A 13,688-nucleotide genomic window follows, 5' to 3' on the forward strand; every position below is an offset into this window, starting at 1 on the left:
CCTTGTGTGGCATGAAGAAAGCGAAGCGTATTAAATAGTTAGGCCTGAAGGCCAACAGCTGTAGTTTTTCACTTTCTCAACAAACTGAAAGTCATTATTTACACAGTTTGGTATAAAAAAGAAAAGGACACCCCCCACAACAATTCAGTGGTCTGTCAGAAAAAAATCCCAGCTGACATAGAACAGTAATTAATCGCCTTTGGGTATCAGTTGTTAAGAAAATGTTAATGAGTGACAAAACCAGGAATGAGCGACAGGGGATTTAATTTGCTTACATTTGTTTGCATTTGCTCAAGACGATCCCATTCGATGTACTACTCTTACTCATAAAACTCCAGTTATATTGCTTGTGATTCATTAGGGCTAAAAGACCTGGTTATTAATGAAACAGAAGTGCTCAATTATTCTTCTATCCACTTCACTGTTGAGCTTTTAACCACAGTAATTACGCTTCACCGGGGCCTCGTTTTTCTCCTCTGACAGCTCCGAATTCATCACACTACCTACAGTGTTTAGACAGTTATTTATATCTACTTAGGGTGAATACGTACATCTGTGGCTGGGAAACAAGCAGCGTCTTTTCCTAAGTGGAGAATCGATAGTGGGGACTTCAAAGAAGTTTTAATCCAGTTTCTTGGTTTCCCAAAAACACTTTTGGCTTTCAAAAGCCATCTGATACGTATAATCTAGCCCACATGGCCCTTTTGCAGTGTGCAGACCACCCAGAAATCCTCAAGAAAAAAAGTCACGCTGGCGACGTGAAAGCCAGCAAACCCTTCTTTTAAGATGTTGGGATGGTTTCAGATTTAAGCTTTTAAAGTCGGGCGACAATTACCCTTTCATGGTCCCTTTGCAGGCAAGCACCCACCTGTGCACGTTCACAGGGAAGCTGAAGCCTCCCGGGAGTGGACGGTGGACTCCAGCATCACGCCGAGCATGGCACACATCTCCTGCCCACACCCCTGAACCATCCCCGTTCGTGCACATCTGACCTTTAGCACCACGTAAACCAACGATCCAGCTTCACCAACTGCATAACATCTTTCAAGCAGCAAATTTCTTCTATGGGATCATAATTCGGGCATCTTTTTTTTTTTTTAATTTACAATATTTCACTGATACATCAACCAAAAAAATAAATGTATGGCCAAATTAGTAATAGGAACACACATCAAAATCGTATAAATTCATAACAGCAATACAAAATGAACTACTCAAACACACAGCCACATGTATCTGGACCTCCAGGGGAAAAAAGGTACCACTTATATGAAGAGAATAGGATGTCGTTATACTTGGTTCCATATAACCTCTTCTTAATTATGTGTTCTCCAGTTAGAGGTTGTCAAAAAAGAAAAATAATTTGGGGGCTTACTTGGAAGAGAGGAGATTAAAAAATAACTGAAGGGTTCTAATACAACGTTAGCGGCACATCTGCTGCCCCCATGTCATGACATTCACGCTGGTGACCGCTTAATAAAAAAAGAAGAAAAAAAATGGGGGCGGGGGGGGGGGGGGGAGGGAAGCAGAAACCAAACAAACCCAGGAGAGAATAAGAATAATTATTAAAGGCATGGAAGGTTTTCTTCACAATTCACTTGAGAAGCGAAGTGGGAAAGGTGGCATAACAAAGTCAGGCAGTGGGATTGAAACCAGAAGAGGGAACATCCTCCTGGCTTATTTACCCCTCCCCGTATTTTTTGTATTATAGGTGATGATCTCAGCTGTGATGCTTGAGAATCAGAAATGTTCTACAACCAAATAGAACATGCAGTACAGACCATAAAATGATCAAGCTTCAAGAAAAACTTGCATCAAATGTCTTCTACCTAACCAGAACTAGGAAAAACCTCCTGTAAAGCCTAACATCTATTACTACAGTTGAGACACTATTATCTGCAGGGTCAAAAAATTGTTAATACCAGAATTAGGGTAGTTTACTAGGATTAATGCATTGCTCTGTTTTCTTCTGTTGTTTCCCACACATATCTGTATCCCATCAAACAAACATCTAACACAGACACAAGCAGTATCAAAGGTGAACTTTGATGTTTTTTTTCTAAACACAAACCTTGTCATCCTTACGATAACACGCACAAGAGATACAGCTTCAAATTTGTATGATGTCAATCTAAAAGTCTCATTTAAATCCTAGATCATTATTCACATGCTCTTATATTTATCAAATTTTTCTGTTAACGTTGTTACACACTTCAATTTAATGGCAGTATGGGACAAAGCTTCTACACCGAAGACTTGGTTTTGGTTTAAGAGAAATCCACTGTCAGTGGAACTTTTCCTGAAATATTCTGCTTTCTGCAAATTAATTTAATTCCTACGTTAACTATAATCCCATCAAAAGCCACCATATTTCTTCAGAAATAGAAGAGGAGCTGAGCCCTGCTCTCCAATGAAAACTCTCCAAAAGTTTAAATACAGTCTGCAGGGATTCACAATCCCATTTGATCCAGCACTGCTTTGACTTTTTCCTTGGGAAAGAAAAAGTCTGGGAGTTTTACTATTTACACTAAACACAATTTAAGAGTGTTAATTTGTTTATATTATATGACCAGTTTTAATGCACACGAGCATGCAATGTACTGAAACACTCTTGGAAACCAGCGACAGCAGCTCATGCACAAACCAGGCTAGCTGCAGGGCTGAAGAGCTATTCCCTTTTCCCCAGGGAAAGCCCCACTCTAAGGCACTTTTGTGTTTACTGAACATTAAAACTGGTTTGATAGGGGTCTAGGAAGGTCAGGTTACTCGCTGAAGGTTGCGCAAGTGAGTCCATGCTTAAACTGGAAGGAAAAGGCAGTTCTTTGTTTGGACGCCCAGGCAAGCCACGCAGGGCAGTGGCTGCCTCTTCTACCAAAACTCATCAGTTTAGCACGAAGGTGCAGTTGTGAGCATACAGAATTGGTACCCTCATTTCTTAAAGAAGAAAACACGATCTATTTGATCTGTTTTAAAATTGATCCAAAATTAATCTTCCAAATGTAGGACTGTATTAAAATGCAAACAGCCCATGTGTTGAGATGTATCACCTCAACGTTAAATTGAAGAGTTAAATGTTCAAATGTGTTTCTGTAAAAAAAGCCCCCAAAAAATCACAGAAACCTCTCAGCCACAACTGTTATGCATGAGGCTGTAGCTGTCCCATATTTACACAAAGCAATCAATACCATTTCCGCATTCATAAACAGTTAGTGGTTTTGCTTTGAATTAAAACAATTTTAAAAGAGACACTTCCAACATGAAAACCAGTCAATTAATGTGAGATACTACACGAGGGCCCCAGCTCTGCCTCTGCTCTTTTGTTTCGAAGGGAGGGACGCACACAAAGCAGATGGAAAGCCTTTTCATGGCAATGCAAAACTCTCAAATACATAATCAGCCCATATACCCCCATCTCCATTTATATTCCATTCATTGTTATCTGATGTGCTGGATGCTAGGGAAGTGGCCACAATAAATCCAGGCAGAAGTGTAATTTCTAGCTGACTCCACCTCTGTAACGCTGCCAGCCGGCAGCAGGAGGTGGGAAGGGGCTTTTGGACTCACCTGTTGAACTTCACTTTCTCCATTCGATATTTTCTCTGTGTACACGAAGGAGTTGAATATCCTCTGCAAGAAAAATCAGAAAGGATGCGTGAGAGAGGTTTCATCATAAACATCACATTAAAGCAGCTCCAAAAGGCGCATGGGGGAGGAAACGGGTGTCAGAAAAGGCCTGTTTCACCTGGGGAGTCTCTAATGCCAGGGGGTCTTACCCAAGGGAAATAATGTCTCCCTATACCTGCTTGTGGATCAGCATAAAGAAGCTGCATTTGTTTTTGAAGGCAAAGACACAACAGTTTTTTTTCAAAACAGCTGTTAATTTATTAAACTGACATAAGGTGCTAAAAAAGGTGTTTCACATTAGAAAGCTACTGCGGTGCAAACAACGACCGTTCTCTAGTGCTAAACATTTAACCTGACATAACTATTTTTAAAAGTACATGTCGTTTCCAGCTAACACATGAGAGGCTGTGAGCCCAATTTAGACATACTTGGTATCTGCAAAAGAGAAAAATGAGGCCCACTTTTGAACACAACCAGACTGAGCTCCCTAATGGCAAAAAAAAAAAAAGGATGGATCAATAGATAGAAGTGAGAGCTGTGTCCTCCTCTGGGAAAGCTTCCCATCTGTTCCCAGAGGGACATGAGTGGCTCCACAGGTGACAGCCACACTGTCATCCCTGTTTATTTACAGTGGCTACATGGAGGAAAAAACACTCAACATCTTGTTAATATTCTGCTTCCAGACTGAAAAATAAGATTGGAAGGATTTGGGGTTACACTGATGGCACTCCCGAAAAGTCTGCCTGGTATACCCATGTTTCCCTTTCAAGATTTCTCATTTCCAAGGCAGTTTTCCCCTTCGGGAGAGTGAGGCCATCCTCACTGGAAAACCTACAAATGTCCCTAAAATATTCCTTTGTTATCTGCCTTAATAGCAATATGCAGTGGCTGCGTAATGCAGATTTGAGAGAACAAAACAGGAATAGTGTTGCTTATTCATTATCAATAAACACAATAGTAATATGTGAAGGTTACTTAGGTCATTATACATTGGAAAACAGAAAAAAAAAAAATGTCCATTACTTTATGAAGGATCTTCTGACTTTCTCCTGTCCTCCTGCTCAGGTGTGTGCCAACCCATGCAAGCTTGGGGGTAACCAAAGGGCAGCAAGGGTTTGCAGGTTTCATAAAAAAAATAAGTGGCCAGTTTCCCACTATCTATCAAATATCCTCTACAAAAGCAAGACATCCAATACAGAAGCTGAAGTAATTTTCCAAGCAGATCCTTATTCAAATGCTGAAACTTCCTTGCAGGCATGGGTATTTGCAACACACTGCACTTTTTACAAAAACACAGTCCAAACCTGGGAGATGCTGTTAGCGCCTGCGACAGAAAGAACTGCATGAGGAGCCCATCTGAGTCGTAAAGGAGCTGCACTGGCTGCTCCAGGGGAGCAGGAGGTCCAAGAGGGAATTTTAACATTGCACCCAGTGTGACGTTTACTGGAGCTTCTGCACATCATGTAGGAAAGTGTGAACTACCGGGAAATCCATTTTACGACTTCAAATATACCAAAAATCAGTGATAGAAGCAGGAAGAATGCAGAGGGTGAACTCCTTCCCAGATTGTGGAGGAGACATAAAAAAAAAATTAAAAAATAAGTCAATGGGTTTTTTCTCTACCAGCCTCCAAGGGAGCTGGGATTTCACTGACAGAGTGGATTCTACATCTACCAGCGTCAAGTCAAATGACAATAAATCTGTAGGTATGGCCACATCTGGCAAAAGACAGTGGTTCGTAAAGACCCTGTTGAGTCCCTCCCTTGACGTGATAGTTGTGAAATTACTGACTCATGTTTACAGCAACACAATAAGCCAGAGTCAGCTCTCCATATTATTAGCAATAACAACTGCAATTACTAAAGAAGTTTAAATTTCATCTGAGTCCAGTATAATCATTGGTCCATGACACCAAGAATTTTCTTGATGCAGGTTTCACTGACTTCCTCCCAGTAAGGCTATATGCAGCTATAACTGGCAAATCTAGCCTGGAAAACCCTTTGGTGTGCTCTGCTCCACTTATGATCATCACTTTCCCTTATCCCACTCCCTCCTGAGTGCTTCAGGAATTTCAAAAATTTGAACTCTTAATTCTAAAGAAGCATTTGGAAGGGCAGCAATAAATTGCCTTGGCTTACAAGTCTGAGAGATCCAAGAAGGGGGGGGTGGGGAGTTAGGAAAAAAAAAAAAAAAGGCATCTACTCTTAAAAACTGCCCGTACATTGAGACTTCCTCTTTTTCCAGACCTTTGTTTAAAGTTCTGCTTGGGTACTTTAACTACAAACATGTTGGCTTTTTTTTTTTTTTCCCTCATGAGATGAAAAGATAATTTAAACATCAGAAGAAAATACATTAAAGCATGTCATTTTGATGCAAAATGTTTTAAATGAATTGAATTTTTCTCTCCATGCAGCATTTAGTCTCCAGACATCAAAAGGAGCAAGGAGGAAACAGACTGTCAGCTACCGAGAATGGAGCTTTCTGTCCTTAACACAAAGCTGACCCCTTCCTCCACCCCTTCAACACGTACCCATGTTTATGAACTTTCAAAATTATGCCAGAGAACATTATACATGGTTATATGAGAGTCACAGTGCCAGCAGGAATTTATTTGGCCACTGGTCTAGGTTTTTAACCTATTTTTGGTAGATTTATAATTTAACCAAGTTCTCTATAACATTATGGTATCTTCTATTTTTTTAATTAAAAGCACTGTGCCTGTCAGAGAGAGGGTAGCAGGAGCCTGTTAGTCAAACTGCCATCACAGACAATGAGCCTAAACCAACAAGAAAAACTAAATAAGGATTGAGAAGCCACCCAGGAAAACACGCGCCGTTACACACTGAGCTCCCCAGGGCTACAAGTTACCTGCTCAGCCCCTACCAGGGTTCAGTCCCACTACTTGGGATATCTGCTCCCTATTCCAAGAATAACCTAGGCAGAATTTCACCCAAAGCCAAAAAAATCTCCCTGTTGTACTTAAGCTACTTTCACTAACTTAAGAAGCGATCTAACCTGAAGTAGAAAAACAGAGCTAAGTGGCAACCTCCAAACAAAGTTAAGGGAACTTCACAGACCCAAGAGTAAGTCAGCTCCACAAACTTACAAAAATAGTCTAAATATTGAGGAGAACTTGCCCATCGTAGTTTACCCAGCGCGTTAGCATCTGTACCTTATTCTTCTCACCCCTCACTGTTTAATTGAATCTGTTTAGCAGATGGAAGCAGGCTAAGTTCACTCCAAGAGGAACAATTACACACATGTTTAATGAGATGCTCACCCAGGATTATTTGCCATAACCCATCACCACTCACTCTCACGACGCACAAAGGCTGCAACCGCTGCGCTGGTTCAGCATCCAGCCTCTCGGCCAGACACGGGGCTACCTGCATCCCCGCCACCGCTCCCAACACCTCCTCATCACACCCCGCCTCAAGCCCTGAAACAACGTTTTATTTCATTTTTCTCTTTTTGCTACTGGCAGTTTGTCATAATCTTTATAAATATTCAGGTTCTTGATGAACATTGGTCAACTGTGTGAAAAAGATTAATTTTCTCAGGAATTCTCAAATCTTTAAAAATCTTTTAAAAAGACAACAGCTTTATTCTTGCTGCACACGGCAGAGGGCAAAACATGTTCTATGGTGTCCACCACTTCTCTTCAATACTGGGCTGAGAACAGTTGCTTCACAGTCATGCTCACGCACACCTGCACACACACAGCGCGCTTCAACTACTCCAACAGCTTGGTTTCATCAAGCAGATTTCCACAAAGCTTTTTGACTTAAAATAAATAAATAAGGAAACAAAAGCAACTTTTTTTTCCAATCGAAACCCTGAATTAAATTTCAAGATTCGGTTTAGAAACCAGCATTTTGTTACAACTTTTCCTTTGTGCTGCCACAGCTCACCCAGCAAACCTGGCTTCATTCACTTCAGCTATTTCTGCCCCAAAGCATCAGTTTTAAACACAACATTAAGAAGTAAACAAAACTCAAAAACTTCTTCAAAGTTAGAAGTTTTGAAGTGTCTGCATTTTCCATACTTTGTTCCAAAAGCAAACTGCAGAAATGACATTAATTCCAGATTTAGCTATGTCTAAATTGGAAAGTCAGTGAAGCTGTAATTCTCTTTTCAAATGACTCAAACATTGGAGATGCTCAGAGAGAAATGACACTTGCCTGGCTGGTTGTATCTATCACCTGCTGCTTTATACTCACATTTAAACTCCATGGGGCAGGCAGGGGCTGAGCACAAAGCCCTATGCCATCCCCGGGGCCCCCACGCCTCTGGCAACACCTGAATCCTGCAGCACGACGCTCGGCACATCACTCATGCTCTTAATCCTCTCCTTCCCTTACTGAACGCAGTGCTTGCATTTAGCTACACAAACAGAAGCCTAGAAAGAGAAAAATCACGGTATCTGCAGGGACCACTGCGGGATTTCTGGTGATCCAGGACAGCTCCGGGACACGCAGGCTTCAGGAGAGCCAAGTGATGTATCCCTACGAGCCTGCTGAGGATGGCCACAGCCGGGATGGAGTCCCGAGAAATCTGGGGTTTGTTTTACAAACACACATTTTTCAACACTTCAGAGACTCTTGGTTTCCTAAGTTCTTTAATTACCCGTCTGGGACAAAGCACTTGCAACTTCCTAGAAAATATTTTTCTGTGCTATCTAGGTATATCCTTTAATGACTTTAACCACAACCAAGTGCTTCTCAGTGCCACCAGCCTGCCTCATTTTTAGCTTTGAACAACAGGATAAATATTTGATAAACGAGATAAATCTGAAGTGATGAGAGGATCCAAGGGCAGGGGTCCTTGGGGCCAGGACAGGGAAGATTTGGGCTACCACCATCCAATGCCTCCTACAGGTGGGTCTGACAGTGATGAATGGGCACAGCACCCAAACCTGCGACTCCGGGTAGGATGGAGTCAGGTTTCCCCACCAAGCCAGAGATAAGGGGTAGCTCGGGTTTAGCTTTGTGTTGTGCCAAAACAAGGCTTAGGAGACTTTTATTCATAATTTGAAGCCAAAGGCAACTCAGTTTTAAATCTGGGAGATGACTCTAAACCAAGCTTAGCATAAAAAGTAAAATATTAACTGGCTTGTTCCCTCAGTTCCTTGAGATTAAAATGAACTCAGCAGCAATGCACTGCAGTGAGAAAATACTTCAAAAGCCCCCAGTTTGACTGCCAGCACTGCATCAAAATAAACAAAAGCCACCACCCCCAAACCTCCAAGGTCCCCAACCAAGTACAAGCGTCAACTGTTCTGCAGAGCAGTCAACCATTTGCACATCACTTTATTTGCCAGACAAGATATGAATCCATCTCCCTACCGACAAAAATCACAATTTTAGAGACAAAGTGAATCAGGAAAAACAAATACAGGATTACTAAAATATCCACTGAGCTGTAAATACACTGAAGCTGGTTTACCATCTATTCTACAAGCCATTTTAAAAAAAGAAAAAAAAAATCTTTCAGCAGATTTAGGACTGCTGTTGCCTGTCGTATTTGGATAATGACAGGATGAAAAAACCCAACAATATTAAAAAAGTATACAAAATAGCAGTAGCAAAATGGACATGTGTCAAATATATGCAGTATTAGCTCAGCAGGGCTGCAATACTTTTTAAACTTCAACCAGCTACTAACCAGGGTCTGTTTCTTATTTTAAAGGTTAATGTTTTAAAAAGTGGTAAGCAAACAAATATATAACAAATCCTCTTTCTGATGAAACTCACCAAGTGAGATTGTTTTGAGGGAAACCTGTGGCTTCTGTCTGGAGTTTATTTTTGCAACGTCTGAAGCCGTATCACGTTGTGTTTTGTTACCATTTTCTAAAACCGAGAAACATTAAATAGTGGGTTCCCAAGAGATCAAGGACATGCTTTGTGTTTTTCTCTAAGAATTTACAATATACATATAAGAAGCTAAAGTAAATTGGAGGAAAACACAGCGAAAGGCGAGCCCAGTCGGATGAGAGCAATGATGGCATCAGCCCAGTACTGCAGACCCGGCTCAGCCCAGGGACGCACGTGGTGGCTACACGTCTAAAAGGAATATCCCAACATCACACTGCAAATACCTTTCTCTTTCAGTGGGTTTCAGAAAATAACAGGTTTTCAGGAAGGATTTAACTAATTAATGCTTTTTTCATTACATTATTCATCAAGCAGCAACAGACATCTTTATCAGACAGGTAGACAAAGAGAAACGTGATGCAGAGCTCTCAACCTGAGCTCAGGTCGGCGCTTCCGTGGGGGTCAGAGCGCAGGCAGCCCCCCCTCGAAGACCAGGCACTGCCAGCAGCACCTTCAATTAAAAAATGAGGAAATACAGACTCATACAGCTTGTGATTCTGCTGTCCTGGCCCAGTTCATCCCCTACCATCTACATTTTGCTCAGAGAAGTTCTCTATGCCACTAATGGGCAAAGCTGGTCTGTGCTCAGTTATCTACGTTGCTGGAGTGTTTTTAAACCACATCATTACTTGAAAGACTCCTTTGGCAGGTTCATTTAAATGACTTTGCTTGTTTTGCTATAAAATTTACACAAGATTACCTGAAATGAGGAGGAATTTGTGGGGAAAAAAAAAAAAAAATCAATTGTGAGAAAAAGCCGAGACTACCAGACAGCTTTTCCATAAGCAAAGTGAACACAGAACCTGCTGACGCTCAAGATGCAAGTGCGTGTGAGTTTGCAGCCATGTATCTCTGCGTGCTCATACACACACCTTCACATTCCCCAATATTTGAGAAGGTTTTAAGCAGGAAGACATCATCTCTCTTCCCAATTTTTATCTCAGTTAAGACTGCTTATCAATTCACTATTTACACAACAAGCTACTGTTATCTTCTGCCACGTGCTGAGCTGGCCCATCGCATCTCTGCTCCCCAGTCTGCAGCCAGCACTGGAGCAAAACATTTTGTGCAACACAGAGGACAAGAGAAGAACTGGTATTCAGGTTTGATCTTCATTTTGATGGTAGAAAGCATCACAGTTAGCATTTATAGTTCATCTACTATTATTAGCCTGTGGGAGGCAAAAGCCTTTGGGATCGTTTCAGGACTCATATTCAGAAGGGGAGATGGGAAGTAGGTACGACATTGCTTGAAAACAGTCAAACTAGAGCACAGCTCTTATAAACGTGTTTCCTTGGGAAACTTCAGGCATTTGCAAGGATAGAAAACTATGGAAAACTGAGTAACTGCCAAAAACGCAATCAAGAACCGGCAGATTTTTTTGTCTTCTTTTTCAAGGGACCAGAGAAGAGGGAGGAAAAAGGAGTGAGAGGGGAAAATACCCTAAGAAAATTAGTTCCACATGTTAAAAAGATTATTCATTTAGCCAATGTAACTTGACTAAGGTTATACTCATGGCAGTGTATATGGCAGTATTTCAGAAAAAGGGAAGTTATGCTACCCAACCTTAAAATATAAAGCAGATGGTCTTCTCAATAGGATTGGATTTTTCCTCCCTACACTTATTCCTCATTCCACCCTCTGGGATGTAAAACTTAAAAAATTTATATGGTTTTTTTCAGGTTGAAAACTTTTTGATTACTGGACATTTTTCAACTTCCTGCATTTTGTTGGTCCTCTTCCCTTTAAAGAGAACATAAATTTGAGCATTTATCAGGAGCAAAATCGACCTGAAACTTGATTCTATTGGGAGAACCCTGGGTTTCATTTTTCTGGTTTGTTTTCAAGCTCATGTCAAAATGACTAACTAAAAATGGGGAAACATTTAAGCAGCAGACCAATACACAGATGCAATTCTTTGGCCAAAAGAGCCTGATATTATTTTAGTATAATTACTGTGCTTGTCCAATTTGGTCATGAATTCAATATACAGCAAGCATGCAGAAGAAACACAGTTCAACTTATGTAACATTCCAGCTACGACTGTGTAATTTTACAGCAAAGTCAAAAAAACCCCAAAAAACAAAGTGACATACAGACACACACTGAGAGCACGTGATTTTGTTTCCTGATCTGTTTAACACAATCAAGGCAGAAGCTGTGGAGTTTTGTCTGGAGAAACACTGCAGAACAGGAACAATAAGGCTGGAGGGAAGTATTAAAGAGATCTACTCACATCAGAAAAAAAATCCAAGCACGACAAGCTTAAACATAGGAATTTATAGATCATAAATCACAACACTAAACTTCTGTGCATAAAATGAATGGGCTGATCCTAACGTCATTACAGAACTGTTTTCTTTAAATGTCCAAGAGTATCATTTTTCAGGATCTCTCAGCAGGAACCATCAACATACACACGATAAATATCATGATAACAACCTTCCCCTGCAACTGCTGCTGCAGCGCTTAACAGTAACTGTCTAATATTGCCTGCTCTCAGGAAGACACAAAAGTTTTAAACTTTAACACACACTGCAGTCAGTTCTCAGGTGTTTCCACACAAGGCACAAACGCTTTTTTCATGAGAAAAATAACAGATGAGTAACAACGTGAAAGAGACTGACTATACCTAAGCACCTCCCTGTATGAGTCAGTGTCTGTAATAAAAAAGTACAAGAGTACTCTTATATGATAATATTATTTGTATTAATAAGTAGGAGTTTTAAGATCACCTGTTTACATACCTCATTTGCTTTGTTGTTCTTTGATATAACCCACACCCTTCCTTTTTTGAGCGGAAGGAAGCAGGACCAATTCTTTACACTCCTAAATTCTTAGGACGTTTAATTTCTCAAATTTTAAAAGAAGTTAAATTAACTCAAGATGACAAACACTTTGCATCAATTATTACCTTAATAATTCTCTCCAACCTGAATGTAAAGTTATTTGAAAATAACTAACTGTTACATTTCAAATTGACCCAGGACTTAAAATTGACTTAAACTTGACCCTCTCATGCTGCCTGTGCAGAGGTGGGTTCAGCCACACCAACTCTTGGGTGAAAGACCTCACCAAACCCACCCAAGCGCTTTGAGACCTGCACACCCGACGGAGGCGCGGGGCCTGGAGCAGCGCAGCCCGCAGAGGGTGATACCTCCTGCTGTCGAGTCGCACGGGTTATCTCATTTCCCCGTTTTCACACAGCTGGTGTTGACACGCTGGCCTGGATAGGTGCTATGGCTAGAAAGATTGAGCTCTTGACAGAGATTTACAGGATGGCATACATATTTAATAAAAAAAAAATCTTCCAGTTTAACCTCAGCATATTTTATGGGTTAGAAAGAAATAATTGCTGCATGCACTGGGGCTATATCCCACCTGCAGCCTCCCAAACCACTTCTCAAACGAAACCTGGTTTATGCAGAGGCTGTGGGAGTCAAAGGAGTACGGACGGGGAAAGGATCTGCATTTGCCTACGAGTGGTAAGTGGAAATGGAATCCCAGGCAGTGGCAGCCGGGGCGCTCAGGCAGGAACAGGCTCTCGTAGCGGCACGCGTTACACATGCAAAGCTCTCCCTACGCTTGCATGCTGGTGTGTCAGGGAACGCCGCGTGCTCCTGGAAGAGCTGCTCAGGAGTTTGTGGAGACCCATCCTCAGGGGTATCCAAACCCAACACGACAGTTGTCCCAGCCAAGCAGGGCAAGAGGACCTCAGGAGGTCCTGTCCCACCTCAGCCACTCTCCGATTCTCTGAGGACACAGTGCCAGTCCCAGAGCTCTGACCCCCACACTAAAACCGTGGGTTAATCACCAGATGTTTACAAAAGCAGAGAAGAGTTGGTCTAATTTGCACTCTTTCTGACCTTGAAATTGAAATCCCCTGGTAGGCTCCCTGAGCTTTAGGAAACAATATTTCACTATACTTTGGTGCTAATGAAAAGAGAATTACCCATCAACCAGCATGGCAATAGGGTGTTTCTCCTCTTACTTCCAAAACAGGGGTGGAATGAGCTCAGGGAACAAGCACACTAAGGGACTAATTATCTGACAACTTCTCCCCATTATGTTTCGTGAGCCAGAAAACCACCTGATGCTACCAACAAGATTAAACACACCTACAACAGAAGTAAACACTGTATCCTGGACCCCAAAACATAACATACAGATGCAACGTAGCAAATAATTGCT

General features: G+C 41.5%; 1 protein-coding gene across 2 annotated transcripts in view; it reads right to left on the bottom strand.

The window, feature by feature from the left end:
- Positions 1-13,688, bottom strand: part of CACHD1 (cache domain containing 1) — a 111,501-nt gene that overhangs the window by 68,782 nt on the left and 29,031 nt on the right. For both annotated transcript variants that reach the window (XM_074831820.1, XM_074831821.1), the window contains exon 2: positions 3,565-3,627. In XM_074831820.1, coding sequence (XP_074687921.1) covers positions 3,565-3,627 — 63 coding nt within the window. The remainder of the gene's footprint in view (positions 1-3,564; positions 3,628-13,688) is intronic.

This window comes from Strix aluco, chromosome 8 (genome assembly GCF_031877795.1).
Source record: "Strix aluco isolate bStrAlu1 chromosome 8, bStrAlu1.hap1, whole genome shotgun sequence".
Taxonomy (NCBI): Eukaryota; Metazoa; Chordata; class Aves; order Strigiformes; family Strigidae; genus Strix; species Strix aluco.